The sequence below is a fragment of the Marmota marmota genome, unplaced genomic scaffold (genome assembly GCF_001458135.2).
Source record: "Marmota marmota marmota unplaced genomic scaffold, marMar, whole genome shotgun sequence".
Lineage (NCBI taxonomy): Eukaryota > Metazoa > Chordata > Mammalia > Rodentia > Sciuridae > Marmota > Marmota marmota.
In genome coordinates this window covers 1,193,258-1,210,129 of record NW_026000294.1, presented here as the reverse complement: position 1 = coordinate 1,210,129, position 16,872 = coordinate 1,193,258, and the positions used below count along the sequence as shown (strand labels likewise).

General features: G+C 45.6%; 1 protein-coding gene and 1 non-coding gene across 2 annotated transcripts; both read right to left on the bottom strand.

The window, feature by feature from the left end:
* Window positions 1-576: 576 nt before the first annotated feature.
* On the bottom strand, window positions 577-3,945 carry Cxcr3 (C-X-C motif chemokine receptor 3). Its single transcript, XM_015501623.2, has 2 exons — window positions 3,554-3,945; window positions 577-2,074 (listed from the first exon to the last, which is right to left on the bottom strand). The coding sequence occupies exons 1-2, from the start codon at window positions 3,563-3,565 to the stop codon at window positions 980-982; spliced, it is 1,107 nt and encodes a 368-aa protein (XP_015357109.1). The 5' UTR covers window positions 3,566-3,945; the 3' UTR covers window positions 577-979.
* Window positions 3,946-15,700: 11,755 nt separating this feature from the next.
* Window positions 15,701-15,802, bottom strand: LOC125614456. The gene has a single exon (XR_007345044.1). It is a non-coding gene; the product is annotated as a U6 spliceosomal RNA (small nuclear RNA).
* Window positions 15,803-16,872: the final 1,070 nt, after the last annotated feature.

Genomic DNA, 16,872 nt, shown 5'->3' with positions numbered 1-16,872 from the left:
GTCACTACTCCCTTACATCATGGTATAGAAGACTTGGTATTGCTAGCTCTTAACACATCTTCTCTGCTGGCTTGAGCTTCTGGAGTACAGGGACTATGTCTTATTAACACTTAATGATCCCTTTTCCAAATTATATAGCCAGCTGCCACCCAGGTCCCTAAGGGTGTACACCAGCACCACTGGGCAATATGGGGCCTAGCAGAGACCAAAGGAGTACCCAAGAGAACAGAGAAAAGGCCACAGAAAGACATTAACAAAGGCAGGCTGAGTCGGTATGGACCCCGGGCCAGGAGGGGAGAAATGGAATATATTCTTAAGCCCAGTCAGGGCTATCTTTTTTTTGTTGTTGTTCCAGGGATTGAACCCAGAGGTGCTTAATCACTGAGTCACATCCCCAGCCTTTTAAAAAATATTTTATTTAGAGATGGTCTCGCTGAGTTGCTTAGGACCTTGCTAAATTGCTAAGGTTGGCCTTCAACTTGCAATCCTCCTACCACAGCCTCCCAAGCCACTGGGATTATAGGTGTGTGCCACTGTTGCCCAGCAGGGCTGTCCATATTGACGACTACTTCCACATTCTGGTCCTGATTATCATGTTTATTGAAAAGTTTTAAGCAGGATTTTAGATATAAAAATAAAAGCAAAGACAAGTCTTGGGGACCACAGACAGCCACAGTTGTTGCTCAGCCATGGCCCCATGGGGTAGCATCCTGTTCCCCTTTTACTCTGGGCACATAGAGAAGGCCAATTTCTACTTGTTGAATTAGGAGGGCAGTGGGGCTCCAGCAGCCACCTCTCAAGTGGCAGGATGGGGGTTGGCAGCTATGGAACAGCAATGGTGACCGAGTGGTGCTGAGGCTGCCCCTAAGTCCCAGGGATGAGGTTACGAGGAGAATCAGAGCCAGCCCAGCAGTGAGAGAGGGAGAAGCCTGGATAAGAGCCAGGCTGCATGTGCCAATGGGGAACTCCCATTGCAGCCTCACAACCCTACATAGGAAGCCTCTGTGGTCTCAGACCAAGATGAATCCCGGCGGGAAGATGATGGCTGCCGCTGGAGCCTTCTCTGGACAGGGCAGCCCAGGCGCATGAGCAGTATCCACATATGCTCACGGAACTTGACACCCACAAAGGCATAGAGCAATGGGTTGAGGCAGCAGTGCATGTAGCCCATGCCTGAGGTAATTGACTTGGCCACGTCCACATGGCTTTCACGGCCACAGTTGCGTGCCAAGGACCCCAGGTCCATGAGAGTGTCCACCAGCACCACCAGGTGATAAGGAGTCCAGCACAGGGCAAAGGCCACCACCACCACCACCACTAAGCGCATGGCTCGCAGGCGTCTCTGTCCTCTGGAGACCAGGAGCACAGCCAGGATGCGGGCATAGCAGTAGGCCATGACCAGCAGGGGCAGCAGGAAACCTGCCACCAGCTGCAGCCCGCGCAGAGCTGTGCGGCCGACTGGTGGGAAATTGTACTGGCAGTGGGTGGCATTGAGACGCTTGTCATAACGGGCCGACAGGAAGATGAAGTCTGGGAGGGCAAAAAGCAGACAGAGCCCCCAGACAACTATACAGGTGAGGGTCACGCGGGCTCGGGGCCCCCTTCGGTAGAGCTGGGTGGCATGCACTATGCTCAGGTAGCGGTCAAAGCTGATGCAGGCCAGCAAGAGGGCCCCAGCATAGAAGTTGATGTTGAAGAGGGCACCTGCCACTTTGCAGAGGCCGGAGCCGAAGACCCACTGGACAGCAGCATCCACTGCCCAGAGTGGGAGTGTCAGCACCAGCAGGGCGTCAGCCACAGCCAGGTGGAGCAGGAAGGTATCGGTGCTGCAGAGGGCTGCCCTCTGGCTCAGTAGCACAGCTGCCACTGCACCATTGCCCAGCAGCCCCAGCAGAAAGAGAAGGCTGTAGAGGACGGGCAGGAAGGCTCGGTCAAAGTTCAAGCTGAAGTCCTGTGGGCAGGGCTGATAATCACAGCAGGAGTTACTCTCATTTTCTCCATAGTAATAGGGATAGGTACAGTTTTCCAGGAAAGAGGCAAAGTCTGAGGCACCCAGCACTTGATGTTCACTCACCTGTCAAAGGAGGGAGGAGAGAAGGGAGGTTGGCACCATTATGTAAAGACCTGAACACAGCTGCCCCTTCATGATATGTGTGTGTGTGTGTGTATGTGTGTGTGTGTGTGTGAGAGAGAGAGAGAGAGAGAGAGAGAGAGAGAGAGAGAGAGAGAGACTAGGGATTGAACCCAGGTATGTTCTACCACCGAGCTACATCCCCAGCCCCTTTTAATTTTTTTGAGACAGGGTCTCACTAACTTGCCTAGGCTGACCTCCAACTTCCAGTCCTCCTGCCTCAGTCTCCTGAGTTGCTGAGATTAAAGGCAGACACCAATATGCCTGGTCCCCATTGTGACTTTTGATTTAGTCTGATCAGCATTTCTCTGAGCAGTACCTCTGGAAGGCAGGCTCTGAGGCCTGCTGCTACCTTTCTTCTAGGGCCACTCTTCCTGAACTTTATCTGCCCAGCCTGTGCTCTGGGATGGTGACTTCCATTCTCAAAGGTTGTTCTTTACTCTTCTGGGGTCATTCCATGGGGGCCATAGATCCTGGGCAGGAGGAAGAGTTTCCCTCAAGTGCCCAGAGCCCTCCTGGCTACTTTCCTCTCTGTCTCTTCAGACTCCCTTCATGACTTGCCAACCTCAGTGCTGTGGCCACACCTAGTTTAACCACCTGCCTCCCAGCACCTCCCTCTCCCATCCTTTCTCTCAGTCACTTGCCATTGTCTCCTCAGCTCTTATCTGAGGACCCCAACTTCCTGCCTCCTTATGGGGTCTCTCTACAAATCACTGCACCACTCCCCATACCTGATTTCTGCCCCGTGCTTCCTCTCCCCTACACAGAGGCTTGCAAACCCAATTTAGCCACCTACCAGTAGTCAGTCACCAAGTTGAGTTCCCAACCAAATTTCAGCAGGAATTTTCCTTCCCTCCCTCCTCCCTCACTCCCTCTTCCCTCTTTCCCTTCCTTCCTTCTTTTCTTCTTAGGAGATAGGATCTAGCTAAGTTGCCCAGGTTGGACCTGAACTCCTGGATTCAAGTGATCTTCCTGCCTCAGCTCCCCAAGTAGCTGTGACACAGGGGTGTACCACCACACCCAGCTAACAGGAATCTTTTTTACCCTTCACTTGTACCCTAAAGCACTCCAGAGTTGCAGGCCTCCCTGGTGCCAATTCAATCCAGCTCGCAAGAGCCTAAGTTCCAAGTCAGAGATGAAGGGAATCTTAGAAGTCTTCAAGATTGAGCCTCTACTGCCCTCACCACCCCAATTTTGCTGAATAGGTACCCAAGCCAGAGGGGAAGAGACTTGCCTGTGGTCAGTCACCGAGTTCCCAATTCCCTGTCTAGTTTACCTATCAAATCTCCTACCACCTCTACCTGTTCGCCTAGCCCTCTGGTGCCCCTGCATTGTAGCTGTGGGCCCACTCTGGCCTATCCCTAGTGCCCTGGGTTCCCCACTCCAAGGTATGGACTGGCCACATTGGGCAACAGCACTTACCTCAGGGACCATGGCTGGGTTGGTGCTCTGGCTGCTTGGTTGCGTGCTGCCTGCCCGTTTGCTTTGGTGCTTGTGGTTGGGAACGTGCAGTGCACAGAGGAAGTGAGTGTTTCAGGGTTCTCAGTGCAGCCTCTTCCAGAGGGTTATCTATACCAGACCTCCCTGGACCCCAGGCCACAGAGGTCCTGCTCCAGCCATTCCTGAGGCTGAGTGAAACCACTCTGGAGGAACTGTCTGCAAGTCTGGGACCAGAAAGTCTGGGCCCTAGGGAAGGGCAGAGGGTAGCTGGGTAGGAGCAGATCCTTTAAGTGGAGAGATCTGAAAGAGAAGCCATGCAGTGGGGAAGTGGAGGGCAACCCTGCTCACAGATGCAAGATTTGCCCCTTCTTCTGGTCAATGCTCAATAAATTAGAATACCCATTCCTCCATCCTGGGCTGGAGTTGATCTTTGCAAGATTGTACAGACTGAATTGCTAAATGTGTTATTTGTAAAGACGATTCGCTTTCTTGAAAAATTAAAATATTTTAAAGAAATCCTTCACACTAAATCTAGTTCTTTGCCATCACCCCACCCTGCTCATCAACAGGGGAAAGGAAAAGGAACCGCTAGGGACAAACTTGCTGTGTGCTAGACATTGCTAATTTAGGTGCTTTCTCTGATGCTGCCTCATTCCAACCATGCAAGTCCCTTGTGAGGTAGTGGGTTGTCCCATGGATGATTCAGAAAGGAAACATTGTCGTCAGACATGGCAAGTAAGGGTGGGTGTGGGGAATGAGCCCACACAGCTAACTCTCCTTTTTAATTTTTTTTTCTTTTCTTTTATTTTAGTTTTTGGTACCGGGGATTGAATTCAGGGGCACTTGATCACTGAGCCACATCTTCAACCCTATTTTGTATTTTTTTTTTTTAATTTAGAGACAGGGTGGGTCTCACTGAATTGCTTAGTGGCTCGCTTTTGCTGAGGCTGCCTTTGAACTCAGGATCCTCCTGCCTCAGCCTCCCATCTCTCTGGGATTACAGGCGTACGCCTAACTCTTCCTTTTACCACTTATTTTGCTGTGTTCAGTTTCTTTTAAATGATAAACTGAGATATTCATGCAGCTAAAAATGAGTGAAGTAAAGCTACATTTTTTTTTAACATGGATGTATCTAGAGAAACCAATGCCCACATGGTGGAAGAAGCAAGTAAGTGAATATTGTGTTTAGTTGGACACCACTTATAAGTACATTCTAGGAACCACCACACAAAGCAATGCCATATTGTTTTGGATATGGCTGCTTGTTCTCGAAGTTTAAGACAGAGACTGGAGACACCACAAATTCATGAGAGCAGTTACTTCCAGTGTATGAAGAATGGGGTAGGGGAGGCTGGGTTTGTGTGGCTCAGTGGTAGAGCGCTTGCCTAGCCTATGTGAGGCCCTGGGTTCGATCCTCAGCACCACATAAAAATAAATAAATAAATAAAGCTATTAAAATATTTTTAAAAAAGAATGGGGTTGGGAGGAGTTCTGATGAGCTGTAAGACAGCTTCATAGTGCACAGTGGTAGAACAATTTCTCTCCCACCTTCTTGGAACTTTCCCCTTCTTCTCGTCTCCCCTACCTATTGCCCTTCTCATTATCAGCAAGCAAGGGTGCCCCTAAGTTGCCTCACCCCAGCAGATTCTTCTTTCCCTCTCTTCCCCAAATGCTAGCTCATGACCTTTGGGGCCCTAGTTTTTAACCTGATTTCTCCTCCAAAGCCTTCAGGCACATGTCTGAAATTCAGTTCAAGTTCATTGAAATGATGCACACTTGTCAGGTATCAAAGTTCTCCCCTTCTTCAGTACACAGGTGTGACTGCTTTCCCTAAAACAGCTTATCACCTATAGGGTTCAGGTCAAAAGGATCTGAAGCTCTGGGGTAGGTCGGGAGCAGTGGAAATGGAGGAAGCCAGGAGAATTTCTGAAGCTAGGCCAGTTAGGATGAGTAGGACTTGGCAAGTGACTGCCTATGGAGAGAAAAGGGATGGGAGCTGGGATCACGATGTCCCAATGCTGGTCTGTGAAGGGGTTTAGGTTACTGGGTTTCCACAGATAAGAATAATGACTCCAAAAGGCTATATTTGTTCTTTTTAAAGGATTCAGTCTGTATTATGTTTTCATCTCTTTTCTGGTATTAAGAGGATATTTATTTTATGCAAAAATGATGGCAAAACAGATGGTCATTCTGGAAATATCTTGCATTGGCAGACGATGGCAATCCAACATGGGTCCTCCAAATAAATATTGGAATATTACTGGTCTGTGTGAAATATTAAGGTCTAGGGATCCCTGGTCCCCTTTCTGGGCCCCAGTCTCCTCATCTGTGATATTGGGATGATACACCTTCTCAGGTTGCTGGGAAGGATACCTGGGAGAAGGTCAGGGGAAGAGCTTTGGACAGAGAACTTTCCTTTCTGAGTCCCAACATCCTGATGACATCCTGATGCTGGGTCCTTATCAGCCAGCCTGAGCTCTTGCTGCTCCTGGGCTGACCTGTGTGACTGTGACACAAGGGAAAGAACACTGAATTTGTCTGGACTCAAGCCCTGACTCCACCCAGTTTGTGAGGTGTGACCTTGGACAAATTGCAGAACCATCTTGAGCCAGTTTCCTCGGTGAGATTATTACAAGGTGAACTGACTTAACTAAAGCCACAGGCTCCAATCACAGAGCCAAGTGCTTAGTAAGAGCACAATGCTGAGTGAGTGGGACACTGGCCACAGACCTAGAGCCACTGGGAGCCTTTCATGCTAGGGTAGCTCACAATTGAGAGTGGTACCTTAAGAGGTGTGCAGCCATGGTCAGAGGGCTGGTCTTCCAGAAAGGCTGCCCCTCAACCTTGGTTGGGAGTCAGAACAATTCTCCAGTCCTAGTCAAGTCCTTTAGCTGCCCAGCTGTGTGATCCCAGGCAAATAATTTAATCTCTCTGCCTCAATTTCCTCATCTGAAAATGGTTTCTATGATTGTATGCATTTGATAGTGTTTCTCTGTGGACTGCAAACAATATGGGTAGAAAGTGTCTAGTACAGTGTAGGTGCCCAGCTGTTTGCACCCACTCTAGTAACTTTCCAAACCAAGCCATCTGAAGCCTCAGAATAGATCTGTGGTGGTCTTCTGCTGTCATTCATAGCTAAGGTGTCTTGGAAAGTTCCTGTGTTATGCAATGAACCAAGCCTTTGTCTGGCCCTCTTATTCTGTTTGTCCTTTCCAGTTACAAGCAGCCCCCAGACCAGGTCAGAGCCAGGCCCAACCCTTGGGGAGTTCTGGCTGAAGCCCTCCTGCTTCTGTCCTCCCTAGCAGCCATGGGGAAGCCTGAGGAGGAAGTTAGTCAGAGTGAAGCTGTGGGCCCCACCTGTGGTCAAGGTGTGAAATGTGCACCTGGCTCTTCTGCCACACCTCCCCCTGTTATTTTCATTCTTTCACACCTCTGGGCTGTGGTTTGGGGAGATGGAAGGCTTAGAGATCTAAGCTCTGGGCCTAGTCCCTCACAGGAAGGAGGGCCCCTACAGCTGTCTACCCAGCCAGCCTGCCTGCCAGGGACAAGGGCCAGCCATTTCCTCCTTTCTACCTTGGTCTTCTGCTTCACAGTCTCTTTCAAAACTCCTCAAAATTCCTCATGGGATTTTGACCCATGGACTTGACTGCCAGCCATAGCCCATCAAGCTCAGGCAGTGGTCCAGGCTAGAACTGAGCCTTTTTTTTCGGGGGGGGGGGCGGGTACGAGGGATTGAACTCAGGAACATTCAACTGCTGAGCCACATCCCCAGCCATATTTTGTATTTTATTTAGAGACAGGGTCACACTGACTTGCTTAGCACCTCGCTTGTGCTGAAGCTGGCTTTGAAATCACCATCCTCCTGCCTCAGCCTCCTGAGCAGCTGGGATTACAGGCATGCACCACCGAGGCAGGCACTCTACCACTAAGCCACAACCTCAGCCGCTACCTCAATGATTTTTGGAGCTGAGCCGTTTTTATGTGAAATGTCCCAGCCCCAGGCAGGGGGGCAAACTTAAGACACTGCTGGGACTCTGAGCTTCCTTCTGCTGGCCCTAAATTTCCAAATAATTTAATCTCTCTGCCTCAGTTTCCTCATCTGAAAAAGGTTTCTCCTTTCTAAGGAAAGGAGAGCTCGAATAACAGAGATGCCCAGGGACGGGGGACTACCCCTTCTTCAGCCCTACATTGTGTATCTCTGGATCTTCCTGGGACTCAAGCCCTAAGTGCTGGTGCCCTGGAGGGAGCTTTGGTAATTTCTGCTTCTTGCATTCCCTTGTACTTTCCCACGGGATGAGGTCCAGCAGGCTAATAGAACAGGTAACATCTACTGATTACTTAACTTTGTGAGGGCACTGTTCTGTTTTATCAGGATGAACTCATACCCATGCAGTAACTGTGAGGTAGTTCATTATCATTCCCATTGTACAGATCACAGAAACACAGGCAGTTTAAGGAGCTTGTTCAAAGTCACACAGCTAAGTGGCAGAGTCCCTGCATTCCTACCCATTACACGATAACACCTTGTGGGATTGGAGGGACTGGGATTGAATAGTTCAAAGAGAACTACTTTTGCCTTATCTGTAATGTTTTACACAGAAGCTGCATTTACATATTAACTATGTGACTAAATAGTCTTCAAAAAGGTAGATACAAGTGAGTTCAAGTATTGGGACAACAAATGAAATCTGAATATGGCCTGGAGATTAGACAAAACCCTCGTATCTCTGGTATTTTGCTAATTTTGAAAATTTCAGAGAATATTATTGTTGACAAAAATCATTGAGGTAGGGACTGGGGTTGTGGCTCAGTGTTAGTGAGCTTGCCTGGTATGTGTGAGGCACTGGGTTCGATTCTCGGGCACCACATAAAAATAAAAATAAATAAAGGTCCAACAACAACGAATAAGTTATTTAAAAAAAATCATTGAGGTATTTATAAGCAAAGGATTGTTCTGACTGCCACTTACTTTCCTAGGACTTGGAAATCAAGTATACGGAGAGGGAGAGGATGCTCAAAAGGTAAAAGCAAGTGCGGGTGAACAGTGATGTGGAGGAAAGGTAAAAGGGAGCTCTCTTCACTCTTCTTGCAATTTTTGTGTAAGTTTGAAATTATACTCACTGAAACAAACAAAAATGTTACTGTTGGTGTGGGAGCACATGCCTATAATCCCAGTGACTCAGGAGGCTGAGGCAGAAGGATCTCAAGTTCAAAGCCAGTCTCAGCAACTAAGCAAGACCCTAAGCAACTTAGTGACACCCTATCTCAAAATAATTAAAAACAAAAGGGCTGGGAGTGTTGTTCAGGAGTTAGAAGCCCCTGGGTTCAATCCCCAGTACCAAGAGGAAAAAAAATAAAATTTTCCAAAAGAATCTCTCTCATGCAGGATGGGTTTGGAGTCCAATCCTATCTCCAGGAGCAGTTTAGAGCCCTTGAAAGAAGGTGGGACCAAGACTGCATGGAAACAAATGTTCCCTGAATGTGGCCTCGGGCACTGCTCTCCCCTCACTTCAGTCCCCAGTTCTCCTTCTTCTGGTTTCAGTTTGTGCTTCTAGACTCCTGGGCTTCTTCCCTTTTCATTGTCTAACTACCTCTAAACCCTCAGTCTTTTGAACCAGGGAGAGAAGTGCCTCTTGTCATCAGCTGGAAGTCCTTAGCAGCCTAGGGCCGCTTCTATGAGCCACTCATGACCTCTCAAAGAATACAGGATGCGCCCAATATTCCCAGAGTGACCTCACCCTTGGCTTTGATTGGTTGTATGGGAGGGACTGGGGCTTGTGTCCTTCAGAGGGTGTCACCAGCTATGAGCCTGAAGTTTTTTCTCCCAAACTGCAGTGCACCTGCCAAGCTGGGTGAAATCTGTGCCAGGAAGGCCATCCTCCCTGAGGAGCAGGTAGTCTGGGCTGGGCCTGATCTGGGGCTCTTGGCTGCCTCTGAGCTCCCGTGAATGTTACCGGATTTGCAGCCTCTTTTCCTACTCAGTAACATCGACTAGTAAACAACCAGTTCTGGTGTAATGGAATAAATAAAATTATCCGAACATTATGATGAAGAACCAGTGCCTGGGGGAAGGGTTAAATTTCCCCCTCCTTTCTATCAGCCTCTCTTCTGGGAACCTAATTAACCCTTGGTTCCTATCTATTAGATAGCTTTCTCTAGGAGTCTCCCTCTCATGAAATATAAACATACCTGTGACAGGCTTTCAAGGCCAGAGATTCAACAGGTACCTGTGGAAAGAGTTGTTTCTTATACTTTGAATGTTCTGAACTCTGTAGGAATATCGCTACCTCACTTAATTGCTATGCCAATTAACTGTTGCCTAAACTATAACCTCATAGGCTTAGTTCTTAGAAATATACCTCTTCCGGAGATAAACTCAATTCATCTTGAGTTACTGCTGCATGTGATGAAGGTCATTTCTCCATAACACTGGCAAATATTTTACTGTCTTTGTTCTACACGTGGGAATTACTTAATGGTAAATTCCCTTTGCATGGTCTTCGGTAACATAGTCCAAGAATTCAAACCTACCAATGTTGTAATGGTTAAGAAATGATGTCAAATTTCCTATAAAAGTCCCATGTAACCTCAGCTTGGGGCCCAGAACTTCAGAGTACCAGCTCATCTGGGTCCTCTGGCATAAATAAACCTGAGTTCTTCAACCCTCTGAGTGGTGCTTGGTTTCTTGTTGAGCATGATTTCCACCACACCGGGAGCAGGCAGAAAATTTTATTCAATGGTCAATGAATGGAAAAGGAGAGTTCATGCTCTACAGGCACCTTCTAACCCTAAGCAGGTGTGAGGTTTGGGTTTTTATTAGGGTTGGTGATGAGGGGTTGGGGCAGGTATGTTGTCAGAGCTTTTCATGGAAAGGGGAGTTTTCCATAAATTAGGGTTATGACTTTTTTTTCATAATTTGGGTGTGGTTGGCTCTGTCATGGCACTAGTGGGGGTGTGTTTTGGTTTTTTTGTGTGTGTGTTTTGGTACTGGGTATTGAACCCAGGGGTTCTTAACCACTGCACTACATCCCCAGCCCTTTTTATCTTTTATTTTGAGACAGGGTCTCAATAAGTTGTTTAGGGACTCACTAAATTGCTGAGGCTGACCTTGAACTTGTGAACCTCCTGCCTCAGCCTCCCAAGTTGCTGGCATTACAGGCATGTAAAACAACATCCAGTTAATGAGATTATAATGAGTCCAAGTTCATCTCAAGTGTCAACATGGTGTCCAGACTAGATGGAGTGAGTTTGGAGCCTCCCACCTCAGTGGGTGGCAGCTTGTAGCACGTAATTATCAGCATCCAGGATTTAACTTTTGCAATCAAGCCATAGAGCTGACAGGACAACAAGCTATGAATAGTTCCAAGGGTCAGTCTAGTGACAGGAAGAGGAAAAGGAACCCCCTGGAAACCATGATGCCTACCCCCAAAATACTCTACTGAGCAAAATCTGCTGAGTAGTGTCCCTCCCTGGGTCATTGCCTTGCAAAACATCCAGTGGTGCTGTCAAAATTTCAACAGTGTGATGTTGGCCTTGGAGACTTTGTTCATGTGCCTCGTGCAGGGTGCCATGGCCCAGGCCCTGCCTCCTATTAGAGTGGAGCCCTTATTTCCCTGACTAGACAACAAAGTTGCCTGTTCATGCATAGGCATCAGTGCTTCTATGGCCAAAGCCGATTTGATCCTGTGTGAGGCAGTATAGCCGAGTGAGCAAACACATGGTCTTGGAAGCAGACTGTCTGGATTGGGTTACTGGTTCTGTCATTTACTGGCTGTGTGACCTTGGACAGGTTATTTCTTCTCTGCTTAGTTTTCTTCCTCTGGATAAAAGAGGAGGAATACGTGGTGTATGTAAAGGTGTTCATATCAGTGCCTGGCACAGGGTCAGCACTATATATGATTTGCTGGCTACCCCTACACACACACACACACACACACACACACACAGACACTGACTGTGGCTGTTCCAGTTGACTGGGCACACCCATGGGGACAGCTACATTTGCATTCAGGCAACACAAACCCCAAACTGGAAAGATAGTCCTGAGTGCCAGCTTGAGTCCAGTATCCAAGTGTTCATGGGTAAGGGGGTGGGGCAGGAGGTCCTTTTCAGATGGAGTGTCTGCTGGTTATGCTGTCAGCTCTGAGATGAGTGTGCTAGGAATTGGGTCCAGAAGGTGTGCCTTGCCTCTGGGGACAGGACTTAAAAGGAGCTTGAAGCTGGGCGCAGTGGCACACGCCTGTAATCCTAGCAGCTCGGGAGGCTGAGGCAGGAGGATTGCGAGTTCAAAGCCAGCCTCAGCAAAAGTGAGATGCTAAGCAACTCCATGAGACCCTGTCTCTAATAAAATACAAAATAGGGTTGGGGATGTGGCTCCGTAGTTGAGTGCCCCTAAGTTCAATCCGTAGTATCTAGGGGGAAAAAAGAGCTTGAGTGGTGGTGGCACAAGCCTGTAATCCCAATGACTGAGGAGGCTGAGGCAGGAAGATCGCAAGTTTGAGGCCAGCCTCAGCAATTTAGCAAGGCCCTAAGCAACTTAGTGCGACCCTGTCTCAAAATACAAAGTAAAAGGGGCTGAAGATGTGGCTCAGGGGTAAAGTCCCTCTGGGTCCAATCCCCAGTATAAAAAAAAAAANCAATCCCCAGTACTATATATATATATATATACACACACACACACACACAAACACATATGGCTGCAATTCTCTCTCATGCCTGAAAATCTTGTATACATACAGCCAGCAGTGTTGGGAATTTGGTTCATGGGTGCTAGCTAGTGTGGGACCTAGCATATATGTGCTTTGGTGAACACTTTTCCAGGGATTGTGCTTGGGAAATAATACCCATTAGCATAGGAACTGTCCCAGGGAGTTCTGCTATAAAGACAGTTACCGAACTCTTCTGGTTACTATTAGCTTCCTAAGGTTGCCATGACAAATGACCACAAATATGGTGGCTTAAAACAAACTTATATCCACTCACAGTTCTGGAGGCCTTAAGACCAAAATGAAGATGTCTTCAGGGCCACATTCCCCAGTGAGGTTCTAGGGGAGAATCTCTGCCTCTTGCAGCTCATGGCTGTCACTCCAATCTCTGTCTGCATCCCTGAATGACAGGCTTCTTCCTCTCATGTGTGTTTTAGTCTCTGTCTTTTACAAGGACGCTTGTGATGGCATTTAAGTCCCACCCAGATAATTCAGGAGAATCTCCTCATCTCAAAATCTTTAATTATCTGTACAGATTCTTTTTCCAAATAAGGTAGCATTCACAGGTTCCAAGGATTAGGACTGAACAAATGTTTGGGAGCCATTATCAGCCAACCACAGGCGCTAACTTCTCTGTTTTTCACAATTCCTTTCCCCTCACTATAGAATAGATTTTCAAGAAATAGTGACTTGAGGAAAGTGGGCTTGTAGAAAGAATAGAGGTGGGAATGGAAATAGAGTACAGGAAGAAACTTCTTGAAAAATTAAAGGAATTATACAATTGTTCAGCCACTGCAGGGTTGGGGGGATGGGGCTGGATATTGACCAGGCTCTCCTGCTGGTTCTTTTTGTGTGTCAAGGACTGAGACCCACAGAGTACAAAGACATGGAGAGGTAATTATGCCTGATGGAGAGTAATGACTATGCTATGCTTCTCATGTAATTAGGCCCAGAGGATGTCTGCCTTTGGGTGGTTTTCAAGAGCTCTCCAGGTAATTGTAATACACATTAAGAGTGGAAAACCACTAGACAATAGTGTTGAGGCAATGAGAATTTCAAAACAGCTGTTAATGCATATTATCTTAAAAGTAGTAACAAGGTTCATAATGTTGACATCAATAATTAACCCTCTTGACCTTCTCAGTGAGATAATAATGAATGTGAAAGAGACAGGAACACTGACTGCTGCCGGGGAGAAGGTGCTTAGCAAGTGAGAGGTGTAGAGAAAAGCATAAGAGGAAAAGGGCCTCTAGAGCCACCGTTTGTTCCATAACCTTGGTCACCAGATGAGGACTACAGGGCCACCGGAGGTGAGGATGTAGGGAATCAGCAGAGAGCTGTCAAGAGTTGCCTGGAAGAAGAAAGATGGTATTTTTATTTGTTTTGTTTTTGTTTGTTTTGCAGTGCTGCAGATGGAACCCAGGGCCCCACACATTCTAGGCAAGTGCTCTCTCACTAAGCCTCAGCCCCAGCCACAAAGATGGTTTTTCTTATTGCTATTTTTGTTTTTCAAGGAAAGTCCTTGACCTGGAACCAGGAGTCAGCGACCTTTTCTCCCTTCTGCCCCAGGAGGACCAGACAGACCTATTATGACTACCAAGCAGGGGTCTATAGTGACTTTAGATCCCTGCAAGCAAAGTTGACCTTTAGGATGGGTCAATTTTTTTAGGTTGCAATTGGACAATACCTTTATTTTATTTTTATGTGGTGCTGAGGATCGAACCCAGTGCCTCACACAGGCTAGGCAATTCTCTACCACTGAGCTACAGCCCTAGCCTGGGCCAAATGTTTTTGGTGCCAACATATTAAATGCACTATTGGGTTCAAGCCAGCTGGTATGAGACCTCACAAAGGAATGACTTAAACCTTTTTGAGATTGACACTTCCAAAAGGAATATAGCTGTCCTCCCGTATCTGAGGGGGATATGTACCAAGACTCCCAGTAGATGCCTGAAATTGCAAATAGTGCTGAACCCTAGACATACTATATTTTTTCTATGCATACACACTTGGGATAAAGTTTTTAGTTTTTAGTTATACATGGACACAATATTTTAATTTTATTTTTATGTGGTGCTGAGGATCAAACCCAGTGTCTCACATGTGTGAGGTATGAGCTTTGTCACTGAGCTACAACCCCAGCCCAGGATAAAGTTTCTAAAAAATATTTTAAAAAAATATCTGTAGTTGTATATGTTTATACAATACCTTTATTTTATTTATTTATTTTTCTGTGGTGCTGAGGATCAAACCCAGGGCCTCATATGTGTGAGTTAAGTACTCTATCACTGAGCCACGATCCCAGCTCTAGGATAAAGTGTAACTCATATATGAGTCACAGTAAGGAATGAGGCACAATAATTAATAATAAAATAGAATGAATTTTTAAATATACTATAATAAAAATTATGTGATTGTGGTCTCCCTCTCAAAATATCTTTTTGTACCTTTTTACTTAAAAGAAGCACTTAATGGCATCTCTTTAGTATATCCAAATTTCCAGTATCAATATTCTTGTGCTTTGGGGCCATTATTAAGTATAATAAATGTTACTTAAGCATAAATCTATGACACCATGAAAGTTGATCTGATAACCAAGATGGCTACTAAGTGGCTAATAAGCCAGTAGCATATATAGCATGAACATGCTGATACAGGGATGATTCATATCCTGGGAAGAACAGAGTGGGATGGTGTGAGATTTTATCACACTACTCAGAATGGTACACAAATTAAATTTTTTGAGTTATTTCTGAATTTTTCCATTAAATATTTTCAGACCACAGTTGACCATGGGTAAATGAAATTGTGCAAATATAAACCATAGATAGATAAGAGGAAACTACTATACTCCCTCTTTTCTCTACTGGGCCTTTTTTCTTTTAGTTGTTGATGGACATTTATTGTATTTATTTTATTTTTATGCAGTGCTGAGAATCTAACCCAGTGCCTCACACATGCTAGGCAAGTGCTCTACCACTGAGTCACAACCCCAGCTCCTCTACTGGCTCTTATCCAGGGCTCTCCTACATCTCCCAGCTACATGGGGAGGTAATCCAGGTAGATATTTTTTTCTGTGATAAAATATACATGACATAAAACTTAGCATTTTAATAATTTTTTGGGACAGGTAATCACAGATACATTTTAATGATAGGCAATGTATTCTGCATATATAGAATATCACATTTAATCTAAAAGTCCCAAATCAAGCTATTTATTATATTGAAAAGATAGTATGGGATGGTGGCTTTGAAGCTTCTTTTCTATTTTATTTTGTTTTTTAAAAAAATATGGAACACTCCGGCTGGGGTTGTGGCTCAGTGGCAGAACGCTTGCTTAGCACGTGTGAGACATTGGGTTCAATTCTCAGCACCACGTATCAATAAATAAAATAAAGGTCCATTGACAACTAAAAAAAATTAAAAATATGGAACATTTCACAAATTTGCATGTCATCCTTGCACAGAAGCCATGCTAATCTTTTCTTTATTGTTCCAATTTTAGTGTGTTGCTGAAGCAAGCACTGAAGCTGCTTTTTTAAAAAAAAATTAAAATTCTAGATTACTTAGAATAATTATAAATATCAGGATGAATACACTATTAAATTTTATATCTTAGTCTCAGCCACAATTATTGGAAAGAGTAAAGAATGTCAACCTGAATCAGTTTTTAGTCATTTAATCTAGACATTTATTTTAGTGTAAGTGCTTTTACTGTGGCTGCTGGTATACAATTTCTAAGTATTGTGGTAAAACCCATAACTCAAAGTTGATCATGTAAACATTTTTAGGATACTGTTCAGTGACAATAAGTTCATTCACACTGCTGGGAAACCATCATCACCATCCATCTTCTGAATGTTTTTCCTCTTGCAAAACTGAAACTACACGTCTATCAAACACTAGCTCTCATTAATATTCCCCTCCACACACCCGGGGCTTTTGACAACCACCATTCTACTTTCTTTCTCTATGAATCTGACTCTTTTGAGTACTTCATACAGATGCAATCATACAATATTTGTTTTTTTTGTGTGTGTTTGGTTTATTTATGTCCTCCAGGCTCATCCATGCTGTAGCATGTGTCAGAATTTCCTTCTGTTTTCAGGCTGAAAAATATTCCCTTCTATGGATATGCATCTTTTGTTTGCTGGTTTGTTTTGTTTTTGTGGTGCTGGGGATTAAACCCAGGGCCTCACACATTTTAGGCAAATACTCTACCACTGAGTTATACGTCCAGGAACATGCCCATTTTGTTTATCCATTCATTCATCAATGGGCACTTGGGTTGTTTCCACCTTTTGGCTATTGTGAATAATGCTCTGCAAACAGGGATTATTATTTTGCAGGAGAGGAAAGTGAGACTCAGAAAGGATCTCACAGCAAATAAGTAGTGGCAGGGTCAGGATTCCTATGCAGGCTTGATGTAGAGCCTATTCATCTGCAGGGTGAGGTGGCCTCCAAAGAAACATTTGTTGTGCTCTCTACCCTTCTACCTCTCATAGCCCTAGCTATCCTGTGAGCTGGCTATTCACGGTCCCCAGGATCTTGGAACAGGCCCATTTAGAAAACCCTGGGCTCCTCTTCTTTTTAA